At 41.2% G+C, this 18,414-nt stretch overlaps 1 protein-coding gene across 6 annotated transcripts in view; it reads left to right on the forward strand.

Moving 5' to 3' along the window:
* Positions 1-18,414, forward strand: part of LOC110077687 (contactin-4) — a 546,252-nt gene that overhangs the window by 148,293 nt on the left and 379,545 nt on the right. For all 6 annotated transcript variants that reach the window (XM_078385216.1, XM_072989453.2, XM_078385218.1 and 3 more), the window contains one exon: positions 4,522-4,662. In XM_078385216.1, coding sequence (XP_078241342.1) covers positions 4,608-4,662 — 55 coding nt within the window. In that variant the 5' untranslated portion in view covers positions 4,522-4,607. The remainder of the gene's footprint in view (positions 1-4,521; positions 4,663-18,414) is intronic.

The raw sequence follows: 18,414 nt of genomic DNA on the forward strand, positions 1-18,414 counted from the left end.
TATATTTAACAGAATTTGTACACTATAGAGTGGTGCCTCGCTTAATGACGATAATCCATTCCAGGAAAATCGCCATTAAGTGAAAACATCGTAATGCGGAAAAAAAAACAATTGAAATGCATTGAAACCCCTTCAGTGGTTCCATTGGGGTCAAAACTCACAGTCCAGCGAAGATCCTCCATAGGGGAGCCATTTTTGCTGCCTGTCTTGCGAGGAATCCGTCCCAGAAAACAGTGGGGAGCCATTTTGTTTACCCGGCGGCCATTTTGAAATTACCGATCAGCTGTTTAAAAAACATCATTTTGTGAACAATCGGTTCCTGAAGCAGGGAACCGATCATTGCAAGGTGAAAAAAACCCATTTAGATCATCGTTTTGCGATTGCAATTGCGATTGCAAAAAGATCGTCGTAATGCGGTTTTGTCATAATGTGGGGCAGTCATAAAGCGAGGCATGACTGTAATACATCATTGACCCAAAGGAAAGCAACTGTGAGACAGCTGTGGAGAAATCTTATTTTCAGTTCTGCCGATAATGACTTCAAGTCACTGTGAAGCATATTTATCTGGTGGTAAAGGAATACAAAGATCTTCATGACCTTTTTTTTTCATCTGGAGGGGTGAAATAGCTGCTTTTTATACAGTGTTGCTTATTCGTCCAAGTAGTAGATAGGTTTAACCATTTGCTGAGAGCCTGTGAAAGAAAACCCAGCTTACTGCTTTTTCCATGCCCAGAGTTCTCATAGTCAACTTTCTTAATCAAAATCCAATTACAAATGAAGGTGCCTTTCTAAACAATTTGCTACAGCTGGATGAAATCTCCAAAACTAAGATTAGCAAAGTATCAGCATAAATTTGAGATCTTTTTCTGCAGGAACAGCATTACTTTTCAGTGGCGTTTAGGTAACTTTTCATCTCTCTCCAGGTGATTGTAACTGCACTGACTTTATTGTAAGAAATTATAAAGTCTGAATTCATGCATTAGGTGCTGTTTGGAGTCCCCCTCAATTAGATTTGTCATGGAAAACAGACTGTTGGTCAGTGCAAATCATTTCTGATTACAGACTATTTAAACCCAAAGTAATTAAATTATCCCATGGAAAAATCACAAGGTGGGAGTGAGGAACTGCCTCCTGCTGCTGTGGTTTTACTTTGTCGCAAGAGAATACTGTTCATACAGGCCCAAACCCTATCTGTCTGAGGCACATTAAGTGGGATGATTTCAGTGACTACTTCCAAGTTGCAGATCTCCCTTTCTGGCAGGGAAAACTGGTGACTCCAGGTTTCCACAATGGTGAACTCACTCCAGATTTTCAACTGAACTGCACAGGAGCTTTTCAGAGTGCTGATCCTATCCCCCCCGAAAAGTCAACATCTTGGATATCTCATATTTTTTCAGACTAAAACCTGGAGCAGATTCACTGCCTCTGCAAAACAAGAATCGCCAGCTGTCCCTGCTTCCCTCCATCACCAACAGGAAGATACTTTTTTTTTTTTTTGCCAGGGGCAAAGGACTGTCTAGTGAAAAGAGAGGGTCTTTGACAGACTGGTGCCATGTTAGTTTTATTTAATAGATTTTTTTTCTAATTGAATATAGTTTCAATAGTATAACTAGTTTATTGCGTTTTGATGTTGTAATGTTTTGTTTTTAGCTGTACCTATGTTAAATTTCCACCTAAACTGTCTTGATACCCTGTTTGGTGGTAAAGGCAGAATATACGTCAATTAATGACTGCAATTTGGTGGAAGAATTTCACATCAGTGTGTCGATGTCCAGTTCAGGAAGCAGTTTGAAAATATTTATTTCCTATGCGATCTTTTTGTATTGTGACTTGAAGCCAATTCATGAATCTATTCTGTTATTATAAGGAATGATGAAACATTTACAAGATTTGGTACGAGATGATGAACCTGGGATACCTGGAGCAATGCATTGCCTGAGAACCTGTTGCTTAACCTAGTGAGTTACAGTGGGAACAGGCCTATTTGAATCAGTGAAGCTTACAGTGAAGTTAGCTCACCAAATCACCACTGATCCAATGGGCCTACTCTAGGGGGCGCCTGCTGCACTGAAGAACAGGATTTCAGCCATTATCAGCCCTTGAAACTGAGTGACAAATGCTGCTTTTTCTGTGCATGAGAATATCAGAAAGGGTTAAAAATCAGCCTTACACATTCCAAAGTGTATATTTTCCTCTGATGAATGACTGTGAATGAAATGGAGAAGTCTAGCTTCTGACACAGAAAAAAATGTACAGTTTTAAGGATTCATGAACCATTTTGGAATAAAACAACATACAGTATGAAGATTGCAGTCTGGTAAGCTTGAAATCACAGGGGTGAAATTCTATTCTAAAATACTGAAATACTGGACAACACCAGCAATCATTACGTCAGACTGCACAGGGAAGCCACTGAAATCCACAAGCACCAGCAAAATTTCAACAGAAAAGAGGAAAGTGTGAAGCTCAACAAAACTTGGCTCCCAGCTCTCAAAAATGCAGCATGCAAAAGGTCAACGAACTCGACCCAGCCACAAGGACAAGGGATCACTACACACAAAAGATCAGCTAATGACACCCATCAACCACAGGAACAGATAATCTCCTTAGCACAACAATACACCCACAACAATACACACTAATCACCCATCTACCAAAAAGAAAAAAGAAAAAAGAAAAAAAGAAAAGACAAAGGCCTATCTCACACCCATAAATACAGCACTCCCAAAGCCAACTACACCAGAGCATAGAGTGCTGTCCTCTGAAGATGCCGGCCACAGAGACTGGCGAAACATTAGGAAAAACAACCTTCAGAACACGGCCAAAGAGCCCGAAAAACCCACAACAACCATCCTTTACTTATAACTTGTCAACATTAGCTGCATTTATAGGTTAATGGATGTGACTTTAAAATTGTGCTGCTGTTGATACGTTTCAGGGCTAGTCTTTAAATGCAGCAAAAGAGATACTGCTGAACATTGCATATAGCTTAGCAGAGTCTGTCACATGCTCCTCATCCAATTAATAATGAATGTTGTAATCATTCAGTTTAAAATGTCATTCAGTTCCACTGATCAGCATTTTTTTGCTTATCTATTTGCAGACTGTCAAATCACCATACATGCCGGAATACTGTAGTATATTCAGTTAGTCTTTGCTCTCTTGAAATAACATTTGCAGACCAAAAGACAAGAATTTTTAGCCCTCCCAGCATGTTAAATCTGACTTTATAAGAATCTGCAGAATTTTAACTTATAAAAGTGAGTTGAGACCTCTAATGATACCACTTCACTTTCTATTAGACATGCAGCTTGTCTTACAAAGATGAAAGCTCCTTAAGTCGCAGACATCAGAAATATTAATAAATGATGAGAACATATGATTAGACGGCTTTATTTATTTTTAATATAATACTGCTTGGAGCTTGGCATAGATGATTCCAGAGATCGGTATGTTTTTGTACCCTCCTTGCATCTAAACTTACACAATATCATCTAAAGTTCATAGAAGTGGAAAGGCACTACTTAATAAGAATATTGTATTATATTACTGTATTGATATTTATATTGGATTCAGTACGCATCCTGAAGGAAGTCCTAGAATGATATATACTTTCTTACTGAAGCCTGAGTAGCAGAAACATGTTTTTTTTTTTAAAAAAAAAAAAAACTTTAGGTACAGAATGGTGTCATGCTTTGCTCAAAAATAAATTACATCTGGTCAAATGGCTAAAAGAGTTTAAGTGGGTTGCTGGTTTGCTGACCCATTCTCCTTCCTCAACTGCCCTGGAGGTCTACCAGGAAGACAGCATCCTGTCATGGAAGAGATCTGAGTTGCAGTATAGTAATTAATCTCAGCCTATCTGTGTTGCTGAACCTCCGTGAGCAGTGAGGAGACTCTGCCCTGGCTCTGTGGGCAAAAAAAGGAATATCTTGTTATTCTCTAATGGCTAGCCCTGACTTTTTATATGGAATGGCATTTATACTCTCCACAGGGACCTGAAATATGCCCTCCTTACCTTTCAACTTGCTATGATGTGAGCAAGTTCAAAGTTATCCAAGGATAACAGCAGGGATGGTAGACATTTAGCAGAGGTCAGTCGTAAAGGTGTTTTGTACAATTAACTAATCATTACTGGATCTCTGAGTCAAAGGGAGGTTAATATGGTTCATGTAAGGTTGGGGTGTGTGTGGAACCGACATGTGGGCAGGCCTGAGAACTAACTGAGAAGACCATATTTTCTATTCCCCATACAAGCCTCCCTTTCTCTTCCCTGCTATCTCTCTCCCATGCACAAACACACTTTTTCAACTGACTTTATTTGAAAAGGATCATACTTCCATTCCTATCTCCCAGTTACCTTAAACTTTACAGCATTTTGTTTTCTTTCTTGTTTTGTTTTCCTTCAGGTGTACAGTATATTTCTTTAGATCCTTTCTCAGAGTGGCAGACAATCTCAAGGAGCACCAGGAGCTGCAAATCCTCAGTCTCATTGTAATATTTCCTTTTGTATCTCTACAGATTAAACATTGGATAACACTTAAAAGAAGCAGCATTCTAATCACTACATATTGGAGTTGGCCCTCCTTTGACCCCAGAAACTGAAAATGAGGTTGCTATGGGAACTGCTGGTGCTGCAATCATTCATGTTGTGCCTTGCAGGTAAAGTGTCATTTAAAAAACTTTTGTTCCCCTTTCTTTCTGATTTTTAAATGCCACTGTAATATCCATTAATTGAGAAGGGCACTGTGCTTCATATGTCAGTGATACAGCAGCAAATAAAGCTGTTCTTGACCTGCATTTAACAAAAATGTCTGCATAGAGCAAAGGTGAACAAAGGGTAGATCTTGATCTTCTGCTAGTAGATCTCCAGATGATTGGCATTAGACCAGCAAAGGACATTTGAATCTTAGTTCTTTAATAACAGCAATGTCAAAATCACTCCCCTCTGACCATAAATTATGTTGCTGAAATGAAGCGAGCATAGTAAGTAATCAGAAGTGGATTCTTGTCTTGTCTAGAGGATGGGGAATTTTGTTTAGTTCGGTGCTGAAAGAAAAATCATGGGTCAGAGTATTTTAGTTTTCAGTGTATGTCTATTGCATTGGACTTAGCCTGGTGGACCCTTAGAGTTGCAGCAAAAATGAAGGTGATCCCAGAAAGTCTGCTAACCGTTACTAGACTATGTTGATGCATTTTACTTTCTCTTTTATTAAAATTTGTACATCCAGCATCCAGCTATTTCACACCATTGTGTTCTCAATCAATTTTATTCTTGAGTGGTTTGTTGACAATATCCATTGTTCTGTTTCTTGCAAATTGTTCAGTGTACAATTAAACTGAATCTTGAGATGGCGAGGCTTTCCCCTGCATGATGTAAGCATTAAATGTACTTTATAAGGCACTGAAACCATATGAATGTAGGACTGTTATCCTGGTATCACTGGCTTTTGTGAGCAGGGACTTCATTGTTGCCTTGGGCCATTGTTTCCCTTCTCCTATGAATGTTTCTTTATATTCATCTGCATTCTAAGGAGCAATTCTGCTCAGTGAGTTTGCACTTCAGATACTTTGATTTCTCTAGATATCAGATGCATATGATGATCTACTAATTTAGATTCTTGAATGTGCATTAAGAAAAATCTGCTAATTTTGTTAGCAGCAAACCAAAGGCTGTGCTGGATGGATGATTAAATTGTAGTGAAAAAAACTCAGAAGTAACTTCTCTAAGATATGGTGTGTTGCCACTTTCCAGTACCCAGTCTACCCTATTTCCTTTGTTAACATAGTTCCTCAGTTAATTAAGATGTGGTTATTAATATTACCAACCACTCTGTTCCTAGGATTCTCTCCTCCTTATTTGCATAATTTAACTTTTATTTTATGCATTCTGGGCTAATTTATTCTCACACTATCCTATGAGTTGATGAAGCTAAAAACTCTAAGCCTATTGTCTTTTAAAATAGAATATGCTTATATATGATGAGATATGCATTTCCATTTTTTAGTTGTAAACATCCAGGATTCCAAATGTTAGCCACCCAGTCGCTAATTTTCTCATAGATAGAAGAAAATAGCTTCCTCTACATCATACTCTGTTGGAGTAAAAGGAGATAGTGATTTTCATTCATATACATAAAAAGCAGGAAAATTATCTGTAAGTTTGTCAACTATTCAAGGGGATGGCATATTAACTTTACAGCTGCTTTACATTTTATAGCAGCTGTACAGTTTTGCTATTGACTTTAAATGAGCCCCAGTTACTCCACAAACTCATTTCTGTCCCCTTTCCAGGATCTCTCCTGCATACCCTTGTACTATTTGGTCAGTGCTCAGTGCCCAATGAGCAAAGCAATCCTTGTTGGACTTTGAAAAAACAATCTTCTGCTGAGATTGCTTACCTTTTCCCCTTGAATGTTGGAACATCTCATGTGGATGTGGAGCTGAGACCTTATGGGATGGCAAGATCTAGATTAGAACAAAACAGAGTGTAAGTAGAAAGGGGTCAGAGGAAGCTGATGGCAAGCAGCTGTCATGAACAGCAGCAAAGATAACATAAAAATATATCAAGAAGTCATGCACAAATGCACCTTGCCTCCTTGCCTCTATCTCAGCAGTTTGCAAAAATGAGAAAGTGTGTTTGCTGTTCTGTTTATCCGACCCATTTCTAAGTAGCATCTAGCTCTCACACGGATGTTCTCTGCAATATATTTACTTGTTTCCTGTGTATCTGTTTTTTTTCTCTGAGGCACATCACAGAGTGTTCCTTTGCTAAAATTCCTTACTTGTCCTCCTGAATTTAAAATATGTTTTGTTTGGTAACAGGCCACTTTCTAAGCTCTTTTAGCAGAAGTCTTAGGAAACAAATACTGGTATGATTCATTACTTTGAAGTCATGCTGCCTGTTCTGTTGTCTGTGACACCAGATATATTTGTTTGGACCATCTGAGGCTATTCTGATATAATCTTTTGAGATACACAGTGAGTTGCAAATAAGTTATGTTAAGTTATCCTTTGGTAGCTTACCATAATTCAGTCTCTCAGTTCTTATTTTATCCATTTACTTGCAACAAAATCATATACATGCCTAGATAGCTCTTAAATCCCATAGATTTCAGCCTGAAATGTTGATTCAGGGATGAAATTAAATGAAAGAATGATTTATTTGAATGACAGGTTTTTTAGAACCAGAAACCCATACTACCTGGTTTACTTGTACTTTTGTAATGTTTTTTATGCAACGTTTCTTGTGTCCTCATGCTTTGAAAGGCAGATTCTCAGGTGTTTATTTTTCCCCAACCAATACATTCTTTCACTTACCATCCTGAATGATCAACTGTAGCAATCTGTGCTTTATGTTCTTCACTGAACTATCCTAATTTTCTGCATTGTATGTGCTTTGTGATTCCTCGTTTTGATCAGTATATGCATTTTCCAAAAATGTTAGAGTCCTAACAGCATTTTAGTATATATTATATATTAGTCTATGTCAAGGAAAATAGTGATTATCAAAATGCTAATGTATTATTTTTATTTATTTATTGTTCCCTTGTTGTTCCCTCTCCAGTATTATGCAATGTAAGTATTATTTTACCCTGCTGGAATGTGACACAGTCCTGTCACAAAGAGGTTACAGAGCAGGCAAAGAGCAGGGGAAGCAAAGTCATCATACCAGCAGTGAGAAATATGACAGCTGTAAGCGTAATGTATAGTCTATGCTTGGTTTCAGTTCAGAGAGGTGAGATGGAAAATTGTTCAGGGTGAGCTGCTAAATGGATAGATTTAAGCTCAAGTACTGAAGGAAGAAGAGTAATGCTGGGGAACTCTGGCAGGTGGGTTGAGGATGAGGTGAAGGGATTGGCTTCTGACTTCAACATCCTTCAAAATCAGCAAATGCCAGAAGACATTCATCAAGAAAACTGGGATAGGGAGGTATATTCCTGTAATAAGAGACGGCCAATAGTGTGTTCTTATTTGAAACTGATTCAGTTTTTTCACAAATTTTATGGTTCCATACAGTGTTACACAACATACAGTGTAATGCTTTCATTTCATTTCGTTTCGTTTTATTGTTAATAGGATGGAACTGCGGAGTTTGAAACCACAGTTGTCTTTAAAATATTTTTATTTTGCTTGAATCCTGTAGAGAAACAAAGAAAGAAATAGCTAACAAAACAAAAACAAACATAAAAAGAAAAGAAACTCCAAAAATATAAAAAGGGAAGGAATGCTGGGAAAGGAGGAATCTCCTAACCTCAGACTATAACAACATCTAAGCATAAGCACAAGAAATGACCAAGGGTCCAGGGAGGTACAAACACACACACACACACACACAGAGAGAGAGAGAGAGAGAGAGAGATGCCATCCATTTGCAACATTCTGAAGTACAGTACTGGAGTTGTGGTCCTCAAGCTATTGATTAATGTTGTTGTTTACTCATTAAGTCATGTCCAACTCTTTGTGACCCAATGGACTAGAGCACGCCAGGCCCTCCTGTCTTTCACAGCCTCCTGAAGTTGGGTCAAATTCATGTTGGTAGGTTTGATGACACTGTCCAACCATTTCATCCTCTGTCGTCTCCTTCTCCTCTTGCCTTCACACTTTCCCAACATTAGGGTCTTTTCCAGGGAGATTTCTCTTCTCATGAGATGGCCAAAGTACTGGAGCCTCAGCTTCAGGATTTGTCCTTCCAGTGAGCAATCAGGGTTGATTTCCTTCAAAATGGATAGGTTTGTTCTCCTTGCAGTCAAGAGGACTCTCAAGAGTCTCCTCCAGCACCACAATTCAAAAGCATCAATTCTTTGGTGGTCAGCCTTCTTTATGGTCCTTGATTAATACAAGGTAGCTAAGAGCCATTTATATTTCCATTGTTGCAGTACCAATTGTTTAGCCACAACAGGGACAGGTAATGGAGGATCCATTACCACAGTTTTAATATGCCCAAGAATCATAGGACATAGCACTGAAGATTTTCCTACAGACATCCACTCCATGTCCTGTTACTAATTAGAAATAGTGGGGAGAGGAGCAGAGTAAAGTATTCCCGCTAGTGTCAAACACAACATAAAAAAACTATGTGGCTCTAGACATTCAACTGCAGAGTTATCAGATAAGATGGCAAGTAACCCATAATGCTTCTGGATTATGCAAAGGGGAGGGAAATATATATCTATTTCAAGCCACAGTAGTGTATTGCATCCACATATTGTGATATATTCAGTTACAAATAGGCTCAAGTTAATCATGGGCTATGACTGTGGTAGTTCATTGCACAATATATCTATTTTTAAAGTTTTATAACTCCTTATTCTGTTTGTTTTTTTCTTACTACACAACAAGGGTAGGCAAACTTGGCTGGTCTGGAGGCCAATTTTCCACTCTCAGAATTCTTCAGGGGCTTCAAGGACCACCAAAAATTAAAAATCAGAAGTAAAAGTGGCTAGATGTCTATGTCCATCTATGTCCAAAAATAAACAGTAAACTGGTAAAAAAAAAGTGTGCTGAAAAATATGTTGGCTTCTGCAACACATTTAAAAGCTGAATCCACTTCTAAAGGCTTCTGGGAGGCTCTGTGTGCCTGTTTTTTTTCTGTTGCTTTTTTTTTTGTTTGAGAGGAGCTCAAGTGACCCAATGGAGTCTGGGAGCAGGAGCAGCAAAAAGAGTTTTGGGGAAACTACTTGCAGTCCCTCCTGGCTACAGAACCTACAGCCCTCCTGATTTTGTTAGCCTGCCACTCCAATCAGCCCAAGCCGACATAGCCAACAGTGAGGCATGATGAGAAGTTACAATCTGATAACCTCTGGAAGGCCATCTTTTCTCCGCATTATAGATTAGAGTACGGTTTGTCCTTTCCATACAAAAGAAGGGTTGGATAAAAGTTGGATGTTAAGATCTAACTCTCACAAGGAATGAGTGAAAGCCTCTGTCTCCATTGTTAGTGCAAATAGATGCTAGTAAGATGAAGTGTTTCCTCAGGGAAAACATTCCTACCAGTAGGAGACTAACCTGTCAAGGAAAAGATCAGGGTGAAACTCTTTCTCCTGACATCTGTTTTTCAATGTGCAAGCATATGTTTATTTTGTAAGAATACGTCACCTGAGATATGGTAACTACATGCCATCTGAAACACTACAGTCTCCAGGTTGCAGAAGTCTACAAACGCTGTGGCAGGTGAAGTGTTTCAATGAAATGCAAGCTTCTCGTGACAATGCATGGAAAGAGCTCGCCAAACAGTCATAATATTTGCCATCTGAGACATAGAATATGTTTCAGAATCTACCACTGGAAAACCAGCTGCAATTGACATGCTGTTTTATTTTTTAAGTATTAAAGAAAAAAACGATGTGCTGTAACTTAATAAACATAGTGGGAGAGGGACTTTGTTTTTAGGGTTAGGATGTTCCCATTAAGCTTCTTTCAAACTTTTGCTTACAATGAGCAGCGCACATTTTCTTACACCATAAGCTGCCTTGCATGAAGTCAGATGCTTTTGGCTTGCTGCCATCTATGCTGATGCAATTCTCCTGAGTGTTTCACATCACTGTTTCATCCTTTATCACCTGCTATATCTAATTTAAATGCCAGAGATATCTGGAAAGCAGAGCATATGCTTTTAAATGGTGTGTGTGTGTGCGCAGTTTATACACAAAATGCTGACCTTTCTGCACAAATGCTGAAGAAAAATTATAGAAAATTAAAATTATGAAAATAATTAGAGTCGTTGTAGTAGACTAGTAGTTTTTACATGGTTGTGTGGCATACTAAACAGAGTATCAGCCTTTTTGAGCCCTCTCCCCTTTATTTCTTATTAAATTGATTCCTCTAGAGGTGAAGTTTAAAAATTAAAGCATTTCCAAATCCTTCTTAAAATTCTAATCACTGTGTCTTTCAATTTTCAAGGAACCAATTTTAATCCTGCTATTTGACACATCTCTATTTAAAACTAGAGATGGAATATAAAAAATGCACTCAATATTTGGTACTGCAATAAAGTTGGAATGTGTGACCTCACTTTAATTGCTTTCATGTTTCAAAATATGAGAAGATGTTAATGGGAGTTCAGTGTGACTGGACTTTGAAGCAAAACTCAGAAGAGTTTCCTGCAGCTAAGTGTCATTTGTATTCATTCAGTTAGTAGTACCAAAGATATTTATAACAGAAACATTTTAGAGACACATTAGCCCAATACTAGTAGAGGTATAGTAGCTTTTTGCTTTAAATGAACTAAAAATAATAATATATTCCCATTAATGTTTTGTGTAAATTTTATCTTTGTCACATTTAGACATACAAAACCATGTAATTTTTAAGTGATTGAAAATATAAAAGAATACCTCAGATGTTTGCATCTTAAACTGCAAAAATATTAATTCTTTTAAGAATTTAGAGACCAAAATGAGGGAAATTTTTAAAAGATGTTTCTTCTGAGGTAAGTTATTCTGACTAGCATTAACAATCCCCCCTCTCTAGAAAGTTCTCTAAACATGTTACACCTTATTTCATACAACTTTACTCAGAAGAAATTGTCACTTTGTTCATGGAGGCTGTCACAGATAAAGATTTGGTATGCTGCCTTCGTCTTCCAGTACCTAATTTTGGTTAGCGTCTTTAGTGTATGTATAGAAAACTGCATCTTATTTCAGAGAATGCATAATTCTGTGATGTAGATTATAGTTGTGTGCAAATGGCTTTTCAATATCTTTCACTGGGTTTCTGGGCAGAGATATCAAGACAGTAATTTAATCAGATGTATGCAGGAGAAGGGTTATACTGAAACAGTTCTCAGAGATGGGGCTCAGCATTAACTGTAGTGATCAGATTGTTCATCTTAGTCTCCTGAAGGATTTTTGTTTTCTTACCACTGCTTCAGTCTGCCAGCTACAGTGGTGTTGGCAGACTGATCACCATATTGCTTCCTCCACAGTGTCCTCTATGATGATGGAAAGGAAACAGCCACAAATAAATAAATAAATAAATAAATAAATAAATAAATAAGTAAATAAGTAAATAAGTAAATAAGTAAATGCATGCATGCATGCATGCATGCATGCATGCATGCATGCATACATACATACATACATACATACATACATACATACATACATACATACATACATACATACATACATACATACATACATACATACATAATTGTAAATGATTTGCCAAGTGGCATTCTATTTCTGTGGAATTAAGAAGAGGAGCAGTCTCAGAAAGTGTTCTTTGAGAAAAGATTGTCTGGGAAATTTTGGTTAAGCCCTAGCTTTCCTAAGGGATCAATGCCTTTCCCAGACCTTCCAGATGCTGCATTTTGGAAAGGTCTTTGCAGAATACATGTTGCCTTTAATGCTTTGTGTTGCCTTCTACACTTTGTAGAAAGAGTGACAGAGGGTAGTATTGTGTCCAGGTCTAGGAAAAAAAGTCACACTATGCCATAATTTATCTTCCGGTTCGCCAGGTTCTATCTTTTCCATTTCAGATGCTTCCATTTTCCTTTGAGCCGTTTATACTTTCTTACTGTTATATTTCTGAACTCCCTGTAACACTGCAAGGTGGCCGTGAGTGCTGCATTTTCCCTTCTTTCTGTTCTACCTGTTTTCAACACTGAATAGCTTCCCTGCCTGCCCACAATTCCTAACTGGATAAAAAACCTGAAGTTGGAGTTAGCATAAGCCCTGTGACCCTGGAATCTTGAGGGTTGTTGAGGAGGGTGCTAGATGCCACAGAGATTGTACAGAAAAATCCTGAATTTTACTCTGAAATTTCTCCTCCTTTGATTTTTTTTTCCAAAGTGAATTTCTTTAGTTTTAAAATGATTGGAAACAGCTAAAATTCCTTATGGGAGTAATTTTCTGCACAGCACTAAAACTGGTACTGTTGAGTTTCACACTCCTATGTCTTGGAAATAAACTGTAGTAGTTTGTAATGCTAGAAAGGACCCGACGGATTATAATTGGATAGCTGTTAAGGTCGCCACTAACCTTTACCTGGCTAAGGTAAAGGCTGCCAGTCGAGCATACTTCGCTAACCGGATAAGCGAAGCGTCCAACCAGCAGGCGGAATTATTCCGTATAGTGCGCTACCTATCCGGAATTGGCCCGGGTGATGGGCCTCCCCCTAGTTTTACACCGGACCAATTTGCAGCATTTTTTAAATCTAAAGTGGAGGCCATCCGCCGGGACCTGTCTCCTTTTTTGAATACAGTTAGTCGAGCTGAGATGTCCAGCGCTCCGTCTTGCCCGGCAATTTTTGACTCCTTTCAGCCTGTCACGCCTGACACTGTCGCCAGGGCGCTTGATCGCTGTCGCGCCACCACCTCCTCCCTGGACCCCTGTCCGGCCTGGCTAATCAAAGCAGCCAGGCCTACAACAACAGAATGGGCCACCGTAATAATTAATGGGTCTTTCCTTGAGGGCAGATTTCCATCTGCCCTCAAGGAGACACTCATTAGGCCCATCAGGAAGAAACCAAGTTTGGCGGCGGACGAGATTGGCAATTACAGGCCCGTCGCCAATGTTTCTTTCCTAAGTAAGGTGGTGGAGAGGGTGGTGGCCGATCAGCTTCAAGCGCACCTGGATGAAACAGATGCCCTGGATCCATTTCAGTCGGGCTTCAGGCCGCGCCATGGCACAGAAACGGCATTGGTCGCCCTGTGTGATGACCTACTGAGGGAGGCTGACAGGGGCAAAGTGTCCCTGCTGGTCCTCCTCGACATCTCAGCGGCCTTTGATACCATTGACCACGGTATCCTCCTGGGGAGGCTCTCCGAGTTGGGAATTGGTGGCCTCGCATTGGCTTGGCTCCGTTCCTTCTTGGAGGACCGCCCCCAGAGAGTGCAGCTTGGGGAGAGTGTCTCGGCCCCGTGGAATCTCAATTGTGGGGTCCCACAGGGGTCGATCATCTCCCCAATGCTGTTTAACATCTATATGAGGCCGCTGGGTGGGGTCATCAGGGGGTGTGGAGCACGGTGTCATCAGTATGCCGATGATACTCAGCTCTACATCTCCTTTCCACCTACCGCAGGAGAAGCCGTTCTGTCCCTTCAGCGCTGCCTGGGGACCGTACTGCAATGGATGCAGGAGAACGGGCTGAGGCTGAACCCGGACAAGACGGAGGTACTAAGGGTGGGTGCCCCCACAGTCGGGAACTTGGGAAACTCCCTCTCTTTTGGGGGGGTGACCCTTCCCGCTAAGGATGGGGTCCGCAGCTTGGGAATCCATCTTGACCCGGCGCTCACTATGGAATTCCAGGTGACGTCGGTGGTCCGAACCGCCTTTTACCATCTCAGGCGGGTGGCCCAGCTGCGTCCCTATCTTGATGTTGGGGCGCTCACCACTTTGGTGCATGCGCTCGTAATCTCAAGATTAGACTACTGTAATGCGCTCCACGTGGGGCTACCTTTGAGGCTGCTGCGGAAACTTCAGGTGGTGCAGAACGCGGCGGCCAGACTCCTTAGTGGGGTGAAAAAATTCCAACATATCTCACCCACTCTGGCCGCATTGCACTGGCTGCCCATCCGATTCCGCATCGACTTCAAGGTGTTGATGCTCACGTACAAAGCCCTAAACGGTTTAGGGCCTCGATATTTGGCGGAACGCCTTCTACCACCAAGTTCTACCCGTGTCACTCGCGCGAGCCAGGAGGTGAGGTTGAGGAGCCTAACGCCGAGGGAGGCCCGGAAGGAGAAGACAAGAAATCGGGCCTTCTCGGCGGTGGCTCCTCGCCTCTGGAACAACCTTCCCCCGGACATTCGCGCGGCCCCCTCGCTGGGTATTTTCAAAAAGCAATTAAAGACAATGATGTTTCGGCAGGCCTTCCCTCCCACCCCCCCTTAGCTAATCCTGATTTTCCTTTTTTCTTTTTCTTAGTTTATAATTTTATGGTTGAAAGTTTTCTTCTAGTCATTGTTGTACCCCTGTTGTGAGCCGCCTAGAGTGGTCTATTGACTAGATAGGCGGGATATAAAATAAATAAATAAATAAATATATTAATAGGTAATCACCTAGAGCGAGTTGGTAACAAATTATTAACCCTGAACCAATCTGTTCAGTGTCAGTATTTGGAAGTGCATATGGGTTATATAACCAAAGATTTTGGATAACAACCTTAGGTTGCATAAAGTTATTAATTGCAAATCAATATATATTTTATTATAATTGTAGTTTTAGTTGCCAGGGTGTGGACTCACCTCCCTCTATTACCATCTCCACACAAGAATTGGAGGTTGTTCATGACTTTGTGTACCTTGGCTCAACCATCTCTGACACCCTCTCTCTAGATGTCGAGCTGGATAAACGCATTGGGAAAGCAGCCACCATGTTCTCTAGACTCACAAAGAGAGTATGGCTCAATAAGAAACTGACAACACATACCAAGATCCAGGTCTATAGAGCCTGTGTCCTGAGCACACTCCTGTACTGCAGCGAGTCCTGGACCCTTTGTGCCCGGCAGGAGAGGAAGCTGAACACCTTCCATATGCGTTGCCTACGACGGATTTTTGGTATCACCTGGCAGGACAGAGTTCCAAACAGAGTAGTCCTAGAATGAGCTGGAATTTTCAGCATGCATACATTACTGAAACAGCGACGTCTACTCTGGCTCGGGCACGTTGTGAGAATGGCTGATGGTCGGATTCCAAAGGATCTCCTATATGGAGAATTAGTGCAGGGAAATCGCCCCAGAGGGAGACCACAGCTGCGATACAAGGATATCTGCAAGCGGGATCTGAAGGCCTTAGGAATAGACCTCAACAGATGGGAAACTCTGACATCTGATCGTTCAGCCTGGAGGCAGGCAGTACATCACGGCCTCTCCCAATTTGAAGAGACCCTTGTCCAGCAGGCTGAGGCAAAGAGGAAGTCACAAAGGAAGCAAAACCAGGGAGCTGGACAGGGGACAGATTGGATTTGTCTCCAGTGTGGAAGGGATTGTCACTCTCGAATTGGCCTCCTCAGCCACACTAGACGCTGTTCCAAGTCCTCCATACAGAGCACGATACCATAGTCTTTCGAGACTGAAGGATGCCTACTACTAAGTTTTAGTTATATGCTGCCAAGTCACCTTTGACTTACAGTAACCCTATGAATGAGCAATCTCAAATGTCTTGTCCTCAACTGCCTTGCTCAGCCCTGCAGATTCAAGCCTGTGGCTTCCTTTAGGGAGTTAGTTAACTTTGAACATCACTTTGCTTGCATGGGAAATTAAAGCAATGGTTCTATAGTTAGTGCACTCCTTGACATCTCCTTTCTTCAGAATTGGAATGTATATGGAGAGTTTCCAGTCTGTGGGTCATTGTTTTGTATTCATATATTTTTACATATTAGGATTTTAACAGGTTCAGTCTCTGTGACTTGAAATAGTTCTATCGGTATTCCGTCTACTTCTAGTGATTTATTTCTTCCCAGTGCTTATTTCTTTTCCAGAACAGGTGTCACTTTCTTTTCTAGAACTGCAGGTCCTAGAAAACAATTGGATTCATCTTCAAAGGAGTCTGTCATCTTTTTATGCTTCGTATATTGGTCTTTAGTATGACCAGCTTCGAGCACATCTGGATGAAACAGATGCCCTGGATCCATTTCTGTAGGGCTTCAGGCCGCACCACGGTACAGAGACGGCATTGGCCGCCCTGTACGATGACCTGTTGAGGGAGGCCGACAGGGGTAAGATGTCTCTGTTGGTCCTCCTCGACATCTCGGCGGCCTTCGATACTGTCGACCACGGTATCCTCCTGGGGAGGCTCTCCGAGTTAGGTATCGGTGGCTTGGTTCTTGCCTGGCTCCGTTCCTTCTTGGGGGACCGCCCCCAGAGAGTACAGCTTGGGGAGAGTGTCTCGGCCCCGTGGAGCCACAATTGTGGGGTTCCATAGGGGTCGATTATCTCTCCAATGCTGTTTAATATCTATATGAGGCTGCTGGGTTGGAGTCATCAAGGGGTGTGGAGCATAGTGTCATCAATATGCTGATGACACCCAGCTCTACATCTCCTTTGCACCAACCACAGGTGATGCCGTCCTGTCCCTCCAGCGCTGCCTGGAGGCTTTACTGCAATGGATGCGGGAGAACGGGCTGAGGCTGAACCCAGACAAGATGGAAGTTCTGAGGTTGGGCGGCCCTGTGGATAGCGGCTTCGGTGGCCCCCTCATGTTTGGGGGGCAGCTCTGGCCGCGAAGAGTGGGGTTCGCAGCCTGGGGGTACACCTGGACCCGACACTCACCATGGAAACACAAGTGGCGTCGGTAGTCCGCACCGCCTTTTTCTATCTCTGGCGGATTGCCTGGCTGCGACCTTACCTTGACACGGGGGCGCTCACCACCTTAGTACATGCGCTCGTAATCTCTAGATTAGACCACTGTAACGCGCTCTATGTGGGACTTCCTTTGAAGCTGATGCGGAAACTTCAGGTGGTGCAGAATGCAGCGGCCAGACTCCTTACTGGAGTGAGAAAGTACCATCATATTTCTCCTACTCTGGCCATGCTGCATTGGCTGCCCATCTGTTTCCACATTGACTTCAAAGTCTTAATGCTTACATATAAAGCCCAAAACGGTTTAGGACCTCGATACTTGGCGGAATGCCTGCTTCCACCTAGTTCTACTCGGATCACCCGCACGAGCCAGGAGGTGAGGAAAGGAAAGGACACGAAACCGGGCCTTCTCGGCGGTGGCTCCTCGCCTCTGGAATAACCTCCCTCCGGCGATTCGTGCTGCCCCTACGCTGGGCACTTTTAAGAGACAACTAAAGACATCGCTATACGTTCAGGCCTTCCCTCCTGTCAATACTTAATTTCTTTTTCATTTCTCATTTTTTTGTTTAATTACTGCATGTGTAACAGTTTGTCTGTTAAACTTTTATGGGTTATTGTATATTTTTTATTGTAAGCCACCCAGAGTGGTCGACCAGACCAGATGGGCAGGATATAAATCAAATCAAATCAAATCAAATCAATCAATCAATCAATCAATCAATCAATCAATCAATCAATCAATCAATCAATCAATCAATCAATCGTATGTTTCACCTTCTCTTTCTTCTCCTGTGGTCAGAGAGTGTGCTTCCCTATTGGTAACTGTAATAGTAAAGAAATAGTAATAGTGCTGTTGATTGAGGAAATAGATGTATTAAATTTTTAAAAAACATTTAAATCATTGACATAAACTTTAGTTTAATAAGGCAGCCACACTGCATATCTCCCCCCCCATACACAGCAATCATAAATACAGAATTTAGTAGCATACACTCAGTAGTAGTTTTGCAGTAGTCGAGTTTTACTGTTAAGACTAATATCCAGTACACATTTACCTGAGAGTAAATCCATTTGAAACTGCAAGGCCGACAGTGCAATCCTAACTCAACAATATTATCTATTGTTTTTAGCTTTTAAATATTGTATTTGGTTCTTTTTAAGTAGAAAGAT

The sequence above is a fragment of the Pogona vitticeps genome, chromosome 2, assembly GCF_051106095.1.
Source record: "Pogona vitticeps strain Pit_001003342236 chromosome 2, PviZW2.1, whole genome shotgun sequence".
Classification (NCBI taxonomy): domain Eukaryota; kingdom Metazoa; phylum Chordata; class Lepidosauria; order Squamata; family Agamidae; genus Pogona; species Pogona vitticeps.